This window comes from Diplotaxodon limnothrissa, linkage group LG10, assembly GCF_057381915.1.
Source record: "Diplotaxodon limnothrissa isolate DT_005_m linkage group LG10, D_limnothrissa_male_GT1.1, whole genome shotgun sequence".
NCBI lineage: Eukaryota > Metazoa > Chordata > Actinopteri > Cichliformes > Cichlidae > Diplotaxodon > Diplotaxodon limnothrissa.
The window spans coordinates 36,266,008-36,285,921 of NC_140605.1; the positions used below are offsets into that span (position 1 = coordinate 36,266,008).

The 19,914-nt window shown below is 45.8% G+C and overlaps 1 protein-coding gene across 1 annotated transcript in view; it reads right to left on the reverse strand.

Moving 5' to 3' along the window:
- The window catches only part of LOC146624915 (arf-GAP with Rho-GAP domain, ANK repeat and PH domain-containing protein 1), a 28,911-nt gene that overhangs the window by 1,936 nt on the left and 7,061 nt on the right, over window positions 1-19,914 (reverse strand). Inside the window, exons 5-26 of the mRNA XM_085364764.1 lie at window positions 17,881-18,384; window positions 17,524-17,622; window positions 17,262-17,445; window positions 16,660-16,764; window positions 16,482-16,586; window positions 16,060-16,120; window positions 8,221-8,341; window positions 7,748-8,012; window positions 7,443-7,642; window positions 6,347-6,432; window positions 5,189-5,371; window positions 5,029-5,097; window positions 4,842-4,941; window positions 4,692-4,748; window positions 4,431-4,557; window positions 2,497-2,596; window positions 2,218-2,419; window positions 1,781-1,826; window positions 1,577-1,664; window positions 1,270-1,513; window positions 978-1,187; window positions 477-582 (exon numbers count right to left, since the gene is read on the reverse strand). Of these exons, the coding sequence (XP_085220890.1) occupies window positions 477-582; window positions 978-1,187; window positions 1,270-1,513; window positions 1,577-1,664; window positions 1,781-1,826; window positions 2,218-2,419; window positions 2,497-2,596; window positions 4,431-4,557; window positions 4,692-4,748; window positions 4,842-4,941; window positions 5,029-5,097; window positions 5,189-5,371; window positions 6,347-6,432; window positions 7,443-7,642; window positions 7,748-8,012; window positions 8,221-8,341; window positions 16,060-16,120; window positions 16,482-16,586; window positions 16,660-16,764; window positions 17,262-17,445; window positions 17,524-17,622; window positions 17,881-18,384 (3,262 nt within the window). The remainder of the gene's footprint in view (window positions 1-476; window positions 583-977; window positions 1,188-1,269; window positions 1,514-1,576; window positions 1,665-1,780; window positions 1,827-2,217; window positions 2,420-2,496; window positions 2,597-4,430; window positions 4,558-4,691; window positions 4,749-4,841; window positions 4,942-5,028; window positions 5,098-5,188; window positions 5,372-6,346; window positions 6,433-7,442; window positions 7,643-7,747; window positions 8,013-8,220; window positions 8,342-16,059; window positions 16,121-16,481; window positions 16,587-16,659; window positions 16,765-17,261; window positions 17,446-17,523; window positions 17,623-17,880; window positions 18,385-19,914) is intronic.

Sequence of the window (19,914 nt, forward strand, 5' to 3'; positions counted from 1 at the left end):
TAATTACTGCAGTGCTCTGTGTGCTGGACACCTTTCTGTCAGCAGCTCATCTGTAGGATCGATCATCTTCCCAGGTCCCGCCCCACCACCACCACCCTCATCGCGACTCTCTGGCTGTTTCACCGCTGGTCAACTGCAGAGTGGGAACGCCTCAAAGACGCTGTGTTTCCTGTTTCTGACGCCAACATGTTCACCTGCTCCCTGATAGATCCCGCCCACTGACAGGAGCCATGAGGGGAGCTGGACTGCCTTAGGGTGGTGTCAGAGAGGCGGATGTTGTCTAAGATAAGGACAGTGCTGGACCTCCCACCCACTCCATGACGTGCTGTCACAGGAGCACGCTCAGTGCAGGACTGAGATTACCCATAATGCACCACTGAACAACACATATCTGTGTGTAACATTAATGTTAGTTACTGTTACTGTTTTAAATAAACTGCTCTGATTCTGTGTGTGTGTGAGAGTGTGTGTGTTACATGTAGAAGTGTCCAAACAGGGCATTCAGGGTCGCTCGGTTGTCATCAGGAAGTTGCCGTAGTAACCGTCTGTACTCCTTAAACCTGCGTTTCTCGTCTGACACACCTGAGAGACAAACAGGCTGTTAGGGAGAGTACTACGACTACTGCAGTATCGCTGCTGTTAGCCCGAGTACTACGACTACTGCAGTATCACTGCTGTCAGGATACTGTCAGTAGTACTACGGTTATACTGCAGTACATGCTTTTTCTGTTCTGGAGACAAATATATAAATATTTTAGTGTTACACAGTTTTCCTGTTGCGTCGGGTTACAGTTACTTCACTCAGAAAAACTGCAGTACTTTTCAGGAGGGCTAATAGCGGCTCATATAAGGTCTCTGATGTTTTTGCAGTTTCTGCAGAGGTTACTGCTATTAGTACTACAGTACAGATACTGCAGCAGCTCTACAGACAGCAGTACTACATGTAGTAGTAGCTCAGACAGTAGTTCTTCGTGTACCTGCAGCCTGCAGCCACTGCCCTTGGGCTCCGTTGGGAATCAGACTCTCTTGCCGGCGGACATATTGTTTGAGGGCGGAGCCAGCATCTAGCACGCCCTGCTCATGACTCTCCAGGGGGGCGGAGTTTGGTGATATAATCAAGGCCTCCACCAACTGGCTGACTTTTGAAGCGAGACCGCAGCGCCGGTACACGCCCTCCACCTTCAGACCTGAGAGAGAAAATGCTGCATTAGAAGTATCCCATGATGCTTTGCTGCCTGTCACTGTGTCGGCATGGTGACCTCGGCTCACCGTAGGTGGTGATGTGGGAGATGCAGCGCTCGATGGCCGGCGGTACCGAACCTCTCAGCTGCACATCCATCACCGGGTACAGAGACCAAGAAACTGAGCTCTGATTGGCCGCAGGAGGATGGGGCACGGCTGGGCTCTGATTGGCTGCAGGAGGACGTGGCACGGCTGGGCTCTGATTGGCTGCAAGGGGACGTGGTACGGCTGGGCTCTGATTGGCTGCAGGAGGACGTGGCACGGCTGGGCTCTGATTGGCTGCAGGAGGACGTGGCACGGCTGGGCTCTGATTGGCTGCAGGAGGACGTGGCACGGCTGGGCTCTGATTGGCTAGAGCTCTTTGAAGGTGGGTGAACCAGGACCGACAGCTGTATTGCTCTTCGAAACGCAACGACACCCTCCTGAGGAGAGAAACCAGCTGTGATGTCACATATATCTGTGGTGGTGTCAGCCAATCAGAAGCTCTGAATTCACATCATTAGTTTTAATGAAGATGTTATAGAGTGATGCTGCACACCTGTCTGCAGTTGCCATGGTGACGATGTTTTCAGATGGATCCATTTCTGTAAGAGGAGTTAAAGCCAGACTGGTCAATGATATCAAAGTGTCCTCACATTCATCAGCAGCCTGACTGATTTCAGCAGATACACACAACACAATGCCGACAGCCACAGAAGAGCTCCGAATGCAAAGAAGCCTGAAAGCTGCTCGGAGAGTTCAGGCTGTGTAGGGCAGAGATGGTGACACCAGACCGATAATCAAAGAATAAACTACACGAGTGTGTGTGAATGAAAACATTTACACACGGAATAACCGTCAGCTGCAGGACCAACATCCAGTCATGGGTGGAAAACATTTCCAACAAGAAAGCACTCAAACAGATCAATATGTGTTCCCTCAACATCTACTGAACAAAACAACATACAGACGCATACTCATAAGACAGACTGTTACCGTGGTGACTGAGCATGCCCAGATCAATTGTGAGAGACTCATGGGATTCTCTGTGGACAGGGTGAATGCTGACTCCATCCTCCCAAAGCAGCAGCCAGGCCTCTGGATGATTGGAAGCTCTGCCCAATTCTACAATACACACTTTACTGACTGCGGAGGCTCCGCCCACCTCAGCATAAGACACGCCCCCTGGAAGAATCACCTGGAAACATGAATTCAGTCAGTCAGAGGACCTGAGCTGTGGATTTAGAGGAAAAGTCTGACCCAAACCAACATTACCTTCAGAATATGGACCAGGTGGTCCGACAGCCCCTCCCTGCTGTCAGCTGCACAGATCAGCTGATCTGTGAGTGTGACGATCTCAAACTGATGAGCTCGGCTGAAACACAGCAGCAGGTATGGTTCGGTCATCTTCATCACAGAGACACACTGTAACCCTCAATAATAAATGCCCTCGGTGATGTTTTTGTACCACTAATATGCAACATTTATACTTGATATACTTCATTTATCAGGCTTAATAACCAGCCTGTAGAACATCTTCTGGATGACCTGTAGACGTGCTGATGTTTATCACACCTGGTTTAAAGGACCTGTAAGTAGGCAGGCTGTTATGATGTCATAGATCAGAGTAAAGATTCATTATGACATTAGTAAACTAACATCCATCAATTCGCTTCCGCATATCCTTTTCAGGGTCGCGGGGGCGCTGGAGCCTATCCCAGCTGTCATAGGGCGAGAGGCGGGGTACACCCTGGACAGGTCGCCAGTCTGTCGCAGGTCCAACACACAGGGACAGACAACCAGTCGCGCTCACATTCACTCGCACATTCACACCTAGTGACAATTTGGATTATCCAATTAACCTATCCCCACAAGCTGCATGTCTTTGGACGGTGGGAGGAAGCCGGAGTACCCGGAGAGAACCCACGCAAACACGGGGAGAACATGCAAACTCCACACAGAAAGACCTGATGTTGGAATTGAACTCAGGACCTTCTTGCTGTACAGCAACAGTGCTGACCACCGTGCCACCGTGCTGCCCCAGTAAACTAACAGTTTATGATTATTATTGATGGTTCTTATAAAAGTACTGTGACAGACAGGTAAGCTGCCCAGGTGACCCCGCCTCCCATCCTATGACAGCTGGGATAGGCCACACCTCCACCTCAGACACAGCAGCTGATACCTGAACACAAACACCCTGGAGCTAGGACTCGTCTGCAGAGTAACAATAAGAGCTGAGGAGCCAGTCACTTTGTTTTTCTGTTGCCTTGGTAACCGTATGAAACGACTGATTCTTTCAGCTTTGCTGTTTGAGTCGGTTTGTAGGTGTTTGCAGTGAATAGATGTGTCCAGCAGAGGGAGCTGCAGTGTCAGAGTTGGCTGCCCTGAGCTTCCTGTTTTGTTTGTGGGAACTTCCTGTGATGTAAAACGTTCACCGGTTGTGTGTAACGAGCTCAGCGTGTTGCTTTGGTGTAGCTTTGGCGCTGGCAGTGGTCTGAGCTCAGTCCCGTGTGTCCTGCACTAAATCTGTTGGATGCTTTCTTCTATCCACACATCGTGCAGATGATTTAGGATGTCCCCAAACAAACTGGTCCTGAGTGATTCAGAGCTACCCTTTGATGAAATGAAGGACCCTGAAGGAGCCTGGGGCAGTGCTCGGGCTCGCTGACAGCGTCCTGGGTCCACTGACTCGGAGCGAGCCACGTTCCACACCTCCAGTGCTGAAGCTGCAGTAGAGAGCTGAGGCCGCAGGTGGTTGATTCTGTCATGGCGTTACCTCTGAACGAGTTCGGGTCGGCCCGGAGGAAACACTGTCCAACAGACAGGTGACCCGGGACAGGGACGCAGCTTCTGCCTCACACTGTGCAACGGACTGAATTTCCTGACAGTCGTAGCAGAGACACCCCGAGCTCTCCCTCCACTTCCTCCTGCTCTGACACCGAGGTGTCCCAAACCAGCTGACAGGTGTGCTGCGTGACCCCGGCCACTGATGGTTGAGCTTTACATCATTGCTGACATCACCATGAATGAGTTCAAAGTTCACAAAAAAACATTCACAGAGGCGTGGCCTCATCAAGGTGGCCTCCGCCTTTCAGACACAGCCTGTGGTCAGTCAGGTGTTTTTCTGCTAAAACCTCTAAAACGCAGTATTACTGTGAGGTACTGCAGTACTTGTGGTACCAGAGGTATTAGTACTGCATATTTACCCGTCTTTGAGGAAGACAGACAGGACTTCTCGCAGGTCGAGCACGTCGCAGGCTGCTGATTCGTTTTCTAGCGAGAAGAGAAAACGATCATCCTCCAGTTTCCCGTGAAGCTCCTCCTTCTCCTCACCTGCACAGATGACACAGGTGAGTGTTTGCTGATGTTTGGGAGGATCAAAGAGACTCTGACATATCACCACATTCATATTCATGTACAGCGTTTCGATCTCTGCGAGTGCACCTGGATTCATTTGAACTGCATACCTGAGGGGGCGGAGTCCAACCTCCTTCTACCTGCCAGCGGCTGGTGAGGCGGGACTTCTGAGCACAGAACACACACAGAGCGGCAGGTGAGCTCAGATCAGCATTTACTGTCACCTGTGTGTGTGTGTTACCTTTGTGTGTGTGTGTTACCTGTGTACTCGTTGACTCGCAGCAGCTCGGTCTGCAGAGCCTGATTGGCTCGCTCTGCCAGCAGGATGAGGGAGGGGGTCTGTGGGTCTGATGAAGACACCTGCACAGGTGAGAGCCTCAGATGAAGGAGGGAGTGTGTTATAAATGTTTAATAAGCTTAACGAGCATCATGAACACAGGACAGTACCTTTGCTCCGGAGCAGATCAGAGACATCGTTTCCTCCACGTCGTCAGTGCAGACCACCTGATACAGCCTCTGAAACACAAACACACACACCTGTCACACATATGACACCTGTGTAACGCCTCTGAGCGTGTGCGGTGGCTGAGCTGATTCTGGGTCAGACCTGCTCCATCATGGAGGGAAATGAGGCCAGAGCGTGCACTCGTCTGTAGCGCCCCCTGCTGTATTTATCCTTTATGAACTTTGACCTCTCCTCATCTGTGGACTCTGGGCGGAGCTGCTCTGCCGCTGGCACCGCTGGAGCCCACACCTGATTTGCCAGCTGGTTACCATAGGTAACGAACAGCTGGCAGAAGATTGAAGGTAAAAGTTAACTGCAGTTTCCATAATGTCCAGCAGAGGCAGCATTGACTCCAATGTTAAAACTCTACAGCAGAAATAAACATGTTTACAGCCTGAGACTAAAAAACTGGTCTCTATCCGGTCTTTAAGTCTGACGTCATTAGCCGTGTCTGGGCCCGGACTCAGCTGCAGGTCCATAAGCCAAACGGTCACTGTGGCTGCTCTTCCAGGTGTAACGGTTAAGTTTAACGTTCAGGCATCCATGAAAACTGAATTTATTAAACTTAACAGAGTTAGAAGTTAGCAGGGAGTTAGCTTGCTAGTTTCCGTCTAAATATAATATAGCCTGTCCCGACTGAGAGATTTCTAAAACAAATTCAAACGTACAGCTCTGCTATCGCTTCTGAAATAAATGAAGACAGAAAACTAAACAGCAGGGACGTTTGTAGGGTTACTTTAGTTTGGCTAGCTGGTATATAATGATGTGCTACGTGACCGCTAGCGACACAGCTATGTTAGCATAGCATAAACTTTTTTCCCACTCAATAAAAGTTCCCGATGATCAGGGACAAATGCAATCGCATGGCAGGATGCTGTAAACGGAGAACAACTGAGATAATCCATCCACAATAGTTAGTCATTCATATACTGCTGCATGGGCTGCAGTTACATCCTAAGGTTTTAAAAACTGAGCTTTAAAATGAACAGTGGTGATAAAAACTGAGAGAGGCCGACCGTGATCAGTGACTGTTTTTAGGGGCTTTTGAGAATAAATAGAACCAGATACAAAGCATTAAAACATGTTAAAAACACAACAGCCTTATTAAACGCAGAGTAGCAGGTTTCATCACGTCATCACTTAAAGACCTGATAGATCATAACAACAGTGGGTGGTGACAAAGGCAGCTGTAGCTGCTAACTGGCTGGTTGAACTGGGACTGTGTTTGTGTTGCACTGTGTTCAATCTCCACCCACTCACCTGTATCAGTGGTTCAGTCCAGATTTTATTGTCCATCCTTAGACTGCGCACCTTCGACAGGTTGCTGCCCAGGCCTCGATGGTGACCTGAGAACATGTTAGCATTTTGCGTTCAGTGGGTTTTACAGAATCTCAGAATCTTTGTTGTCATTGTGCTCTCGAACAACAAAAACTGTATACAAACCAATTCACTACAAGTGAAAAAAGGGCAATTTTAAGAGGATAAGTATGTACAATAAATTTTAAACAAAGAAAAAATGAAATAAATAAATAAATGAATGAATATAGTATTTACAAGACTGTGAATAAGAATGAAAAAGTGAGGATAGGGTTGCTGCCCAGTGCTTTAGTCCTCAAATATTTTTTCTATTTAACAACAGAAAAGAAAATGTGTGAAGGTTGTGTTTTCGCAGTGATCACAGTGTATCAACAGTCTACAGGTGTGTGTTATCAGCAGGTGAGTTTTATTGACAGGTGTGTTTCCCTCAGACTGCACACGTTTTATTGGCAGTGGTGAAACTGGAACGCTGGTATCGTTTCATTTAATCAGCATCATATAAACTGTTCCAGCTAACAGTCAGTGGGTCAGGCTCACATTTGGTTTTGTTTCTTTACCTTCTTTCTTTATCTCAGAGCTTTCTGCTCTGTTGGTTTGGACGTATGCTACTCCTGTGATATCACCGAGATCTTACAACAGTGTTTGTTGGTTTCTCTTCTGGGCCTTTAATGGCACTTTGGAGGATCTTCTGCACCTGGTTATATTTGCTCATTCACAGCATCCAGATTCTTAAGAGGACAGCTCTGAGTCTCTGATCTTTTAAAAACAGCACAGGGAGGTCCGGTCTCTTGGACATGAATCTGTGCCTTTGTTTTGGTAGATTAAAATCGATTTTGTGTTACATATTTTCCTCAATATTTTTATTTTCTGCCTTTTTCATACTTGTGTTCTGACATAAGTCCTGGGTAATGTTGCTTCTTTACGTCCGTGACCAACGATCGCTTGAATCCTGAAAAGGTTCACATCGATGCGTCTCATTCTGCTGTTACACAACCCTCTGCATTAATAATCTTAACGTGTACCAGGTGTGCTGTCATACCTGCACAGTGCTGACATATGACCAGCAGCAGATTGACCGAGGCCCACTCCGGATTGGCCGCACCACAGTCCCCGCACACCTTGTTGTACGGGTGTTCCCAGAGACGCAGCGCCACCTGACAGCAGGACAGAGCGCTCTGGATACTTGAAGACAGCCTGTCCACCCAGAGGGACAGATCCTTGGACGAATCAACAGACAGGCTGTAGGTAGGGGGCGGGGTTAAAGAGAGGAGGATATAATTTTAGCAAACAAATAAACACCATACAGGTATGGACCGACAAGCAGACACACAGACGGGGGTTTACTTGAAGGTCTTGTATGGAGTGATGAGGCTAAACGAGTGTTTCCCCGTCGATTTGACCGAGGCCACATTCAGGGGGACGGTATACGAGGCCACACCCAGCTGGAAGCCCTCCTTGTTAGGGTAAATCCAAAGGTCATGACCCCAGAGGGCAGCATAAGCACGACCCCGCGGGTCCTTAAGGGTGATTTGTCCATGGAGTTCTGGGGGGGTGGGGCTTGGATTGCCTCGAGTGGCGAGAAGAGAAGTGACCCAACCGTCCTGAACCTCTGATAGACAAACAGAAGCAAGCAGAAAAAATATGAGAGGCGTGAAACAGGGAAGCCGAGACCGCGGGTCTCTTTTATAATCGTGCTAAAATCGCTCACGCTATAAAACAAAGGCAGGTTTGACCAATCTGGTAGGAGCTGTCCCCAGTCGTCTTCCTGTGTTGGGTCAGTAGAATCCAGTAGAAACCAGAAGAGTCACTGTTCTTACCTTCACTATGAGCCATGAAGTCATAATGCTTCTTCCTGAAGTAAACAGAGAATCTGCCTTTGTCCAGTTTCTTCACGTTGGTGATACTGGAGACATGAAACAACACCTCGCTGAACCGGTCCTAAAGAGCAAAGCAAACGAGTAAATCGCTTTGGCTGAAGTCATTAGATTAGATTAGATAAAATAAAACTCTATTAATGGGTGGGTTCCTCCTTCGTTTTCACACAGCTGAATAAACGTCAAACAGAAAACTGATAAAACAGAAGTGTGAGATCGTCGAGAGTTTACACCAGTGTCCTGATATATTTTAGACAGCAAGGAGCAGACGGACGATTCATTAAACTCCACCGAGACAATCTGGACATTTCATTAAAAGTTTAATAAACTGTCATCTGCCCTTTATTGTTAGTTAGCACCTTAAACACTTCAAGCTGTGAGCTAATGACAGTAATATAAGAGCAGATTCATGCTGGTTGTAATTGGCTGTACGTTTTATGTCTAATCATGCATGATCTGATTAGTCGACTATCAAAAACAGGGGCGGAGCGTGGGGGTGGCTTACTGGGCTTAAGCCCGGGTTGTTTTGTCAGAAGCCCGGGGTCTTTTGGAGTGTAATTTTTTCATAGTTAGATGTCTGGCTGACAACTGTATAAAACAAAAAGTACACACAATATTCGAAGCACATAGTGCACACTGTGGGAATTTACGACTGTGCATGAATCCCCCCTGATATTGGTATGATCCGAGCTCAGGCACTAAGCGACTGAGCGAGGGGGCGGGGCAGCTGCTGCCAGCAGTGAGTGCGCTGTCGGAGAAACGGAGCCAGCCATACTAAGGAGAGCTTAAGTTTGACCAGGTACCAAAGCAAATCATTGGTACTGTACAAATAATGTAAATATGACGGTGAATCACGAAAGATTGATATCAAACTGATCACTTGACCCATGTTACGTTACTCGCTCTTCGAGTGAATCAACAAATGGCGAAATGAAAAGCCGAACAAATGCAATTTTTTTTACAGAGTCTTAGCTTACGTGTGTTTATTTCATATTTTCAGTTCTTACCCTCCCCGACTAAATCGGTTTCAGTTATGTACTGAAATATAAGAATGGACATTAGAGGCTTCTTTCAAAGAAAAAACTCAGGTAAATGTTATTTTATATATTATGCTTTGTATGTTGTTCAGTATATTTCTATGCAAAACAAGAGGGATTTCAGTACACAGCAGGATATTCACATTTGTAACCAGATATTTACACTTTAGGGAGAAAACATAAAACATTTTTACTGTACAACATCAATTTAGAGTAAACTTTTGTTTTAGATAAATATTGAAACATCTTTTGAATCAGTTAAATGTCAGAATAAAGAGAGACAGAGCTTCTATTTATCATCACTTTGATCAAATGTAGGAGTACATGTACAGGGAGTGCAGAATTATTAGGCAAGTTGTATTTTTGAGGAATAATTTTATTATTGAACAACAACCATGTTCTCAATGAACCCAAAAAACTCATTAATATCAAAGCTGAATGTTTTTGGAAGTAGTTTTTAGTTTGTTTTTAGTTTTAGCTATTTTAGGGGGATATCCGTGTGTGCAGGTGACTATTACTGTGCATAATTATTAGGCAACTTAACAAAAAACAAATATATACCCATTTCAATGATTTATTTTTACCAGTGAAACCAATATAACATCTCCACATTCACAAATATACATTTCTGACATTCAAAAAAACAAAAAAAACAAATCAGCGACCAATATAGCCACCTTTCTTTGCAAGGACACTCAAAAGCCTGCCATCCATGGATTCTGTCAGTGTTTTGATCTGTTCACCATCAACATTGCGTGCAGCAGCAACCACAGCCTCCCAGACACTGTTCAGAGAGGTGTACTGTTTTCCCTCCTTGTAAATCTCACATTTGATGATGGACCACAGGTTCTCAATGGGGTTCAGATCAGGTGAACAAGGAGGCCATGTCATTAGTTTTTCTTCTTTTATACCCTTTCTTGCAGCCACGCTGTGGAGTACTTGGACGCGTGTGATGGAGCATTGTCCTGCATGAAAATCATGTTTTTCTTGAAGGATGCAGACTTCTTCCTGTACCACTGCTTGAAGAAGGTGTCTTCCAGAAACTGGCAGTAGGACTGGGAGTTGAGCTTGACTCCATCCTCAACCCGAAAAGGCCCCACAAGCTCATCTTTGATGATACCAGCCCAAACCAGTACTCCACCTCCACCTTGCTGGCGTCTGAGTGGGACTGGAGCTCTCTGCCCTTTACCAATCCAGCCACGGGCCCATCCATCTGGCCCATCAAGACTCACTCTCATTTCATCAGTCCATAAAACCTTAGAAAAACCAGTCTTGAGATATTTCTTGGCCCAGTCTTGACGTTTCAGCTTGTGTGTCTTGTTCAGTGGTGGTCGTCTTTCAGCCTTTCTTACCTTGGCCATGTCTCTGAGTATTGCACACCTTGTGCTTTTGGGCACTCCAGTGATGTTGCAGCTCTGAAATATGGCCAAACTGGTGGCAAGTGGCATCTTGGCAGCTGCACGCTTGACTTTTCTCAGTTCATGGGCAGTTATTTTGCGCCTTGGTTTTTCCACACGCTTCTTGCGACCCTGTTGACTATTTTGAATGAAACGCTTGATTGTTCGATGATCACGCTTCAGAAGCTTTGCAATTTTGAGACTGCTGCATCCCTCTGCAAGATATCTCACTGTTTTTGACTTTTCTGAGCCTGTCAAGTCCTTCTTTTGACCCGTTTTGCCAAAGGAAAGGACGTTGCCTAATAATTATGCACACCTGATATAGGGTGTTGATGTCATTAGACCACACCCCTTCTCATTACAGAGATGCACATCACCTAATATGCTTAATTGGTAGTAGGCTTTCGAGCCTATACAGCTTGGAGTAAGACAACATGCATGAAGAGGAGGATGTGGACAAAATACTCATTTGCCTAATAATTCTGCACTCCCTGTATACCAAGTTTATTGTTAATTAATAAGAAACTGCAGACGATTCCATTCTGAGCTGAAGAAGCTTCTGATTGGTTCGTAGAGTCCATGTGAGTAAACTGGTGGCACAGCTGTGGATGCATATAAGGCAAAACACAGAGGCTGTTTCTGTGACATGGGAACATCAAGAGATGTCAACCAAAACACCAGGAACAGAACTGTGGAGCTCCATAAGTGTGGCTCAGTTTGAATACAATTTGGTGCCATTTACAAGAAATACAGATAGTTTCTCTCTTTACTCTTAAAGTTAACAAATATGTTTTTATATTTATCTAAAAAATAAACATTTAGTCTGATTTGATGTTACAATTAAAAAAGTGTTTTGATCTGAAGAGTAAATATCTGGTTTCAACTGTAGATTTGATGATTGTCAGCACAAAGAGGGAACAAGAGCAGGTGAGACACACATGTTAGTCACATGGTTGTTTGCCAAAAGTATCACCGTATCACAGGTCCTCATGTATCTCGTACCTCGTGTTTCTTTTTAGGTTTGTTATTTTTCAAATTCTATATTTATTAAGTTCTGCAGCTTGTTTGCACAACAAGGATAAATAATTATATAAACGTTTCTGAATCTAAACAGTGGACTTTGGTAGAATTAAACAATAAGTGTAGTGCAGGTCTATGATGATTTTTAGTGCTGCTATCATCTAGTTCTGATTGTGGTTCTGTCTTGGTTAAGTCCTCAGTAGTCCTGATTTTGAACTGTTGTAGTCCTGTTTTAATGCCGGATCAGTTCTGGGTCTGGTTGAATTGGGGTTTAGTCCTCGTGTCTTGATACAGCCCCGACTTTGTTCTGCCTCGCTGCTTAATTAAACTAGTTTAAGGTGTTCTGCACATGTGATATATATTTTTCTCTCTATGAAGTCATTCTTCTTTGAACAAAACTCAAAACAGAGCCAATTAATCTTTCAGTCATTTCTAACCCCCCCCAAAAAAAAAAAAAAAAAAAAAATCCCACATGCATACCACCCTTTTGGGCTAAGCCCCGGGTGTTTCAAATGTCTGGCTCCGCCTCTGATCAAAAATAATCGTTTGTGGCAGCCCTAATGTGGATGCTAAAAATGACAGCCTCAACATGGCATTTAATCTGTTATTAGACCCAATTGGCTTCTCTCAAAATGTAAAAGAACCCACCCACCACTAGGGATGGGTATCGTTTAGGTTTTATCCGAGGCCGGTGCCAAACGGGTACTTTTGAAACGGTGCCGGTGCTTAAACGGTGCTTGAACTGGTGCTTTAGCTGTTTTTTTGTTAAAAAAAATAACAATGTTAGCCTTTTCTGCAGCTATGGGCATATATGGCATCACTCTTGGCTGGAAGCAGTGCTTAAACAATGGAAAAAACTCAAACTTTGTCCAAAAACCTCTCATGTTTAACTGTTTTCCACTTTTTCTTTGGTCATTTTGGCCTTTTTGGCCAGGGTGAAGGGAGTATCTGCCATCAAACAAGAAGACAGCCGCATGTAACTACGATCTCTAATAATCAGCTACAGTGGCTTGCAAAAGTTCGTATCCTTGAACTTTCCCACATTTTGTCACATTACAGCCACAAACATGAATCAGTTTTATTGGAATTCCACGTGAAAGACCAACACAAAGTGGTGCACACGTGAGAAGTGGAATGAAAATCATACATGATTCCAAACATTTTTTACAAATAAATAACTGCAAAGTGGGGTGTGCGTAATTATTCAGCCCCTTTGGTCTGAGTGCAGTCAGTTGCACATAGACGTTGCCTGATGAGTGCTAATGACTAAATAGAGTGCACCTGTGTGTAATGTCAGTACAGATACAGCTGCTCTGTGACGGCCTCAGAGGTTGTCTGAGAGAATATTGGGAGCAACAACACCATGAAGTCCAAAGAACACACCAGACAGGTCAGGGATAAAGTTATTGAGAAATTTAATAATAATAATAATAATAATAATAATGGATTGGATTTATATAGCACTTTTCAAGGCACCCAAAGCGCTTTACAATGCCACTATTCATTCTCTCTCGCATTCACACACTGGTGGAGGCAGCTACGGTTGTAGCCACAGCTGCCCTGGGGCAGACTGACAGAAGCCAGGCTGCCATATCGCGCCATCGGCCCCTCTGGCCAACACCAGTAAGCGGTAGGTGAAGTGTCTTGCCCAAGGACACAACGACCAGGACAGAGAGCCCGGGGATCAAACCGGCGACCTTCCGGTTACAGATACGCTTCCCAACCCCCTGAGCCATGGTCGCCCCAAAAAAGAATCCAGTTATGCACTTGTTATGCTTTTTTTTTTTTGGAACTCACAGGCCGAACAAGGAGAGCGCTGATCAGAAATGCAGCCAAGAGGCCCATGGTGACTCTGGACGAGCTGCAGAGATCTACAGCTCAGGTGGGGGAATCTGTCCACAGGACAACTATTAGTGGTGCACTGCACAAAGTTGGCCTTTATGGCAGAGTGGCAAGAAGAAAGCCATTGTTAACAGGAAACCATAAGAAGTCCTGTTTGCAGTTTGCCACGAGCCATGTGGGGGACACAGCAAACATGTGGAAGAAGGTGCTCTGGTCAGATGAGACCAAAATGCAAACACTATGTGTGGATGAAAACTAACACTGCACATCACTCTGAACACACCATCCCCACTGTCAGACATGGTGGTGGCAGCATCATGCTCTGGGGGGGCTTCTCTTCAGCAGGGACAGGGAAGCTGGTCAGAGTTGATGGGAAGATGGATGGAGCCAAATACAGGACAGTCTTGGAAGAAAACCTCTTGGAGTCTGCAAAAGACTTGAGACTGGGGCGGAGCTTCACCTTCCAGCAGGACAACGACCCTAAACATGAAGCCAGGGCAACAATGGGATGGTTTAAAACAAAACATATCCATGTGTTAGAACGGCCCAGTCAAAGTCCAGATCTAAATCCAATCCAGAATCTGTGGCAAGATCTGAAACTGCTGTTCACAAACGCTGCCCATCTAATCTGACTGAGCTGGAGCTGTTTCAAAGAAGAATGGGCAAAGATTTCAGTCTGTAGATGTGCAAAGCTGGTAGAGACAGACCCTAAAAGACTGGCAGCTGTAACTGCAGCAAAAGGTGGTTCTACAAAGTATTGACTCAGGGGCTGAATAATTACGCACACCCCACTTTGCAGTTATTTATTTGTCAAACAAGTTTGGAGTCATGTATGATTTTCGTTCCACTTCTCACGTGTGCACCACTTTGTGTTGGTCTTTCACGTGGAAGTCCAATAAAACTGATTCATGTTTGTGGCTGTAATGTGACAAAATGTGGGAAAGTTCAAGGGGGCCGAATACTTTTGCAAGCCACTGTATGTACCACAGGCCTTCAAGCTGGCTGTAGTTAAACCTTTACTCAAAAAGCATCTCTAGACCCAGCAGTCTTAGCTAATTATAGGCCAATCTCCAACCTTCCTTTATATCAAACATCCTTGAAAGAGTAGTTGTCAAACAGCTAACAGATCATCTGCAGAGGTTTATTTGAAGAGTTTCAGTCAGGTTTCAGAGCTCAGCACAGCACAGAAACAGCTTTAGTGAAGGTTACAAATGATCTTCTTATGGCCTCTGACAGTGGACTCATCTCTGTGCTTGTCCTGCTAGACCTCAGTGCAGCGTTCGATACTGTCGACCATAATATCCTATTAGAGCGATTAGAACATGCTGTAGGTATTACAGGTACTGCACTGCAGTGGTTTGTATCATATCTATCTAATAGACTCCAGTTTGTGCATGTAAATGGAGAGTCCTCTTCACACACTGAGGTTAATTATGGAGTTCCACAGGGTTCAGTGCTAGGACCAATTCTGTTTACATTATACATGCTTCCCTTAGGCAGCATCATTAGAAGACATAGCATACATTTTCACTGCTATGCAGATGACACCCAGCTCTATCTGTCCATGAAGCCAGATAACACACACCAATGAGTTAAACTGCAGGAATGTCTTAAAGACATAAAGACCTGGATGGCCGCTAACTTTCTGCTTCTTAATTCAGATCAAACTGAGGTTATTGTACTCGGCCCTGAAAAGCCTAGAAATATGGTATCTAACCAGATTCTTACTCTGGATGGCATTACCCCCATCTTATCTTAATGACCTTGTAGTACCATATCACCCTATTAGAGCGCTTCGCTCTCGCTCTGCAGGCCTACTTGTTGTTCCTAGAGTATTTAAAAGTAGAATGGGAGGCAGAGCCTTCAGTTTTCAGGCCCCTCTTCTGTGGAACCAGCTTCCAGTTTGGATTCAGGAGACAGACACTATCTCTACTTTCAAGATTAGGCTTCAAACTTTCCTTTTTGCTAAAGCATATAGTTAGGGCTGGACCAGGTGACCCTGGATCCTCCCTTAGTTATGCTGCAATAGACGTAGGCTGCCGGGGGATTCCCATGATGCACTGGGTTTTTCCTTTCCAGTCACCTTTCTCACTCACTATGTGTTAACAGACCTCTCTGCATTGAATCATATCTGTTATTAACCTCTGTCTCTCTTCCACAGCATGTCTTTATCCTGTCTTCCTTCTCTCACCCCAACCAATCACAGCAGATGGCCCCGCCCCTCCCTGAGCCTGGTTCTGCTGGAGGTTTCTTCCTGTTAAAAGGGAGTTTTTCCTTCCCACTGTCGCCAAAGTGCTGCTCATAGGGGGTCATATGATTGTTGGGTTTTTCTCTGTATCTACTGTACAATATAAAGCACCTTGAGGCGACTGTTGTTGTGATTTGGCGCTATATAAATAAAATTGAATTGATAGGTCCACACAGTGAGACAGGTACACAGAGTGAGGTAAATAACACAGTGAGACAGGTGAGAGATGCCAGCTTACTGTGCGTTTCTTCCACAGAGACATCAGCTGTCCGTCCAGCGTCGCCCATAATACATTATGTCTGTTAAAGGCAGAAAACAAGTTCATCATCCATTCAACTGACAAGTAAGCAGTCACATGATTTTGGGTCCCCTGATTAGCCCAGGTTAGCTGGTTCTGCTCATACTACAGGAAATATGAGGTTCTAATGGGATTTTGTTTCAGCGAACGAGACAGGTGAGGCCAAAAGACCAGAAAATGAAGAACCTTTTATGAAGATCTTTAGGTGCTGATACATGATAAATATCCCAACAGTAGATAGTACGGACCACTCGAGAACCTAGTCTTTGTGGACACCCTTTAGGTTTTGAGGCCCAGGCCGACTCTGTCCTGGAGTGAATCTAAAGCACGACTTGTGAAACCTGTGATGGCCTTGACATTACCTGAAGCCTTTCCAGACGTCCAGCCAGCTTGCCCGGACGACAGGGCTCTGAGGAGTAGGTTTCCCGCTGGCGCCCTTCTTCCTTGACACTCGGATGGTGGCCGCCCTGCAGGACACACCCACGTTAACACTTTGAAGGTCGATTTAGTTTTGCAGGCGTTGTGCGTAGTTGTGTTTACCTCGGTGTCTTCTGTCTGACAGATTTTCCTGATCGGCCTGCTGTGTTGGGAGGGGGCGGGGCCGGCCGAGTAGGTATCAAACGAAAGGAAGTATTAGTCGAGATTCTGCAGAACAAACACAACGACACCATGAGAAAGATGTTTCAAACCCTTTAAGGAGCTTTACATTGTAAGGTAAACCCCACAGTAATACAATTTACCGACACGATCTCATCCCAAAAACATTTCACGCCAGGTGACAAACCGTCAACATATTACGTTTTTTCCTAAATATAATATGAGATAGTATGAGAACCGTTTGGACTCAATCTACACATGTTCGTTCATTTTCCTAAAATCGCTTGGGAGAACACTATTTAACGTCATTAAAGTGCTGGTTACGGTTAGGAACAAGGTTATGGTTAAGGATAAGAGAAGGTTTAGGGCTGGAACGTCTGTTTCCGCAGGACTGTCACTGGATTTCATCCATAACCCGGCGTGTACCATATGAACACGGAAGGTCACCTTTCGCGTTCCTCAGGAACACTGCAGGACTTGACAAAACATCAGGATGTTACGCCTCGGGAGTGAGAACGGTCTGAATTCACAGTAACCATACACACTTGTCATTGTTGGTCGTCGGGGCAGAACGAGGATCTGCTTCAGCTGTAGAAGGAGCGGGGCTAACACCTGATTCTTCCTCCTCATTGGATGACTCAGATTCAGCTTCCTCTTGGGTCGTCCAGCAGGCCAACGTGGTGTCCGACGGGTTTTCTGCTCTGGTGCTATGAGGACCTGGAGATAAAACTGGAACCAGAACCAGGAAAAACTGAAGCAGTTGGAAGCCAGTGGGAAGAAGCCCAGCAGAAGAAATACTAACAGTACCTTCACCTGTTAACCCTGCAGCACCCTCTACAGGTGGCAGCGTGACTGCAGCGGTCGGGTCTAAAGCTGATGTCACCAGCTGTGACAGCGCTCCAACATCTGGACACAGGTTCAGAGGAACACAAAGAGCATGTGTTAGTTCTTCTTACCCTCAGAAAGGGCTGAATCCTCTTAAGCTTGCAGAATGTTTAACGTTCAGGTGACCTAAAGCTGTGCACCACCTCAGGTGATCACCTGCACCTGACCTCCTGACACTTTCTACCAGCTGGAAGTGAAGCTGCACTCTAACTGTGGATCATACCCTCCTGATGTTTATATAAAAATTACACACAAACGTCCTTTTTCTGGTGGTCGTACCTGTCATTGCACCTGTACGAGCATCTCCAGCTCCACTTCCCGTCAGCGAGGGTCGGTGGGGTTTAGTATTTGGGAGGGGTGGGGCTGATGGAGAGAAGCTCACAGCAGGGTTACCCACACCGCTAACAAACCCCGCAAAGCTGGGAATGTTAGCCAGTGAGTTAAAAATGCTGTCCAAGCTAGGAGCAGGTGCAGGTGTGGTGGAGGGGGCGGGGCTTAGCACAGCAGTATCTGTGTTAGCACCAGGTGGCATTGGATTGAATGACGCAAGGTTAGCCTCAGTGCTAGCAGCTTCTGCTAAGTCAGGTATGTGGGTGGTAATGCTATTAGCTATGCTGTCTAAGGAGGGGGGAGCAGAGGGTGTGGAGGGGTTCCAGGGGGCGGAGCCTCCAATGGAAGCAGCGACTCCTGCCAGTGACGGGATGTTGGTGGCGATCACGCCAGTGACGCCATCCAGAGTTGGCAAGGTGAGGCTACGACTCAGTGCACTGTGAGCATCTTCATCTGAGGAGGACACATGACATCAGCTTCATCATTATTTCACAACAAAAAGCTCAGAAACTTTCACAATAAGACTTCAATAAAGATCACTGACATTTTCACAATAAGAGTCTTGTAATACCAAATGATGATTCACAATAAAAATGCTAAACTTTCATTTAGACTTTTACGTTTAGAGAACAGTGAAAAAGACTATCACAATAAAAGGTCAGCAATATTAGTGATACTTTCTCAATAATAACACCTGCAATATAATTACAGGGGCTTTCAGAGTAAGTCATCTAATAATACACTGGAATGTCACAATAAGTGTGACAGCATGGGGAGCTTCATGAAAGAGTCCTTCAGAGTAAGAGTCTGGTAATGTTCCCTGGAGAGACACTTTCATAATAAAAGCTTCCTGGGCAGAGCTCTATGGGGCAGTAGAAGGACGACCAACACAGTCTCACTTTGTGAATTTTTCCACCGTCTTTGAAGTGAACTGGTCGGAGCAGCCCGGGACATGACGTGACACGATCTTTACAGAGATTATCTGATTACCACAGGAAGACAAACTGGTTTGAGATAATCACTTGTGATATCTGAACAAACAGTGGGAGGAGTTTCCCTCGCCCGAACAAACAGGTTCACCGGCTCGCAGTGAAAAAACGCCAGCAGCTGACTGGTAGGATGAAACTGACGAGGTCCTGCAGCTTTTATTTTGGTATACTTAATGATCAGTGATCAATAATCGACTGGTCCTCAGTCAGTCTGACTCAGAGCTGGAACTTCTGAGACCTCATCGATCACAGGAAGTGAGCGTGGTCTTCAACAGGAAGCAGCCCCTAACTCTGTGTTGTTTCTGTTGGCTGCTTGTGCTGGTCTGCTGACTTTAAGGACCGATGTTTGTCTCTCACTTCCTGTTTGGATGCTCAGGTCTTCACATGTTTGTGTTTAACCTCCTGTTTCATTCTTTCCTTCGTGTCTCGTGTGTTTGATGAAGTCGTCCTCTTTGTAGGAGCTGAAAGAAGCTGGACCATCTTCAGTTCTTAGCATTTGATCCCAGAGTCTGCTGAATCATCATCACTGTATCGTCGGGGTTCAGCAGTGTAAGACTGACTGTGTTGGTTAGAGAGGAGATGATTCCAGGGTGATTTCAGGCTTTCCTGCATCTTAAGGGAACCCTCTCGCTCACTCAGACCTGCTGCAGGTTTGGACCGAACCAAAGTGTCATCATGGATCAGGAGCAGTAAGGACGTCACACACATGCTCTGTTCTGTTTCAGGGGTGTCAAACATAAGGCCCGGGGGCCAGAACCAGTCAAGTCTGCTGCATGTCTTTGGAAAATGTGAAGGAGAGCAGAGATTTATAACTGTTACCTGTGTTAGAGCCTTACCTCCACTGTGGCCCTTCACACACGCCAAAGACATTACTAACTGATAAACAATGAAAGGACAGAAACCACCTACACGACTGTTTTTCTCCTGGATGAGCATCTCAGGGATCCGGTGTTACAGAGCAGTTTCACTGGTGTGGAGCCCACTGTGATCTAGA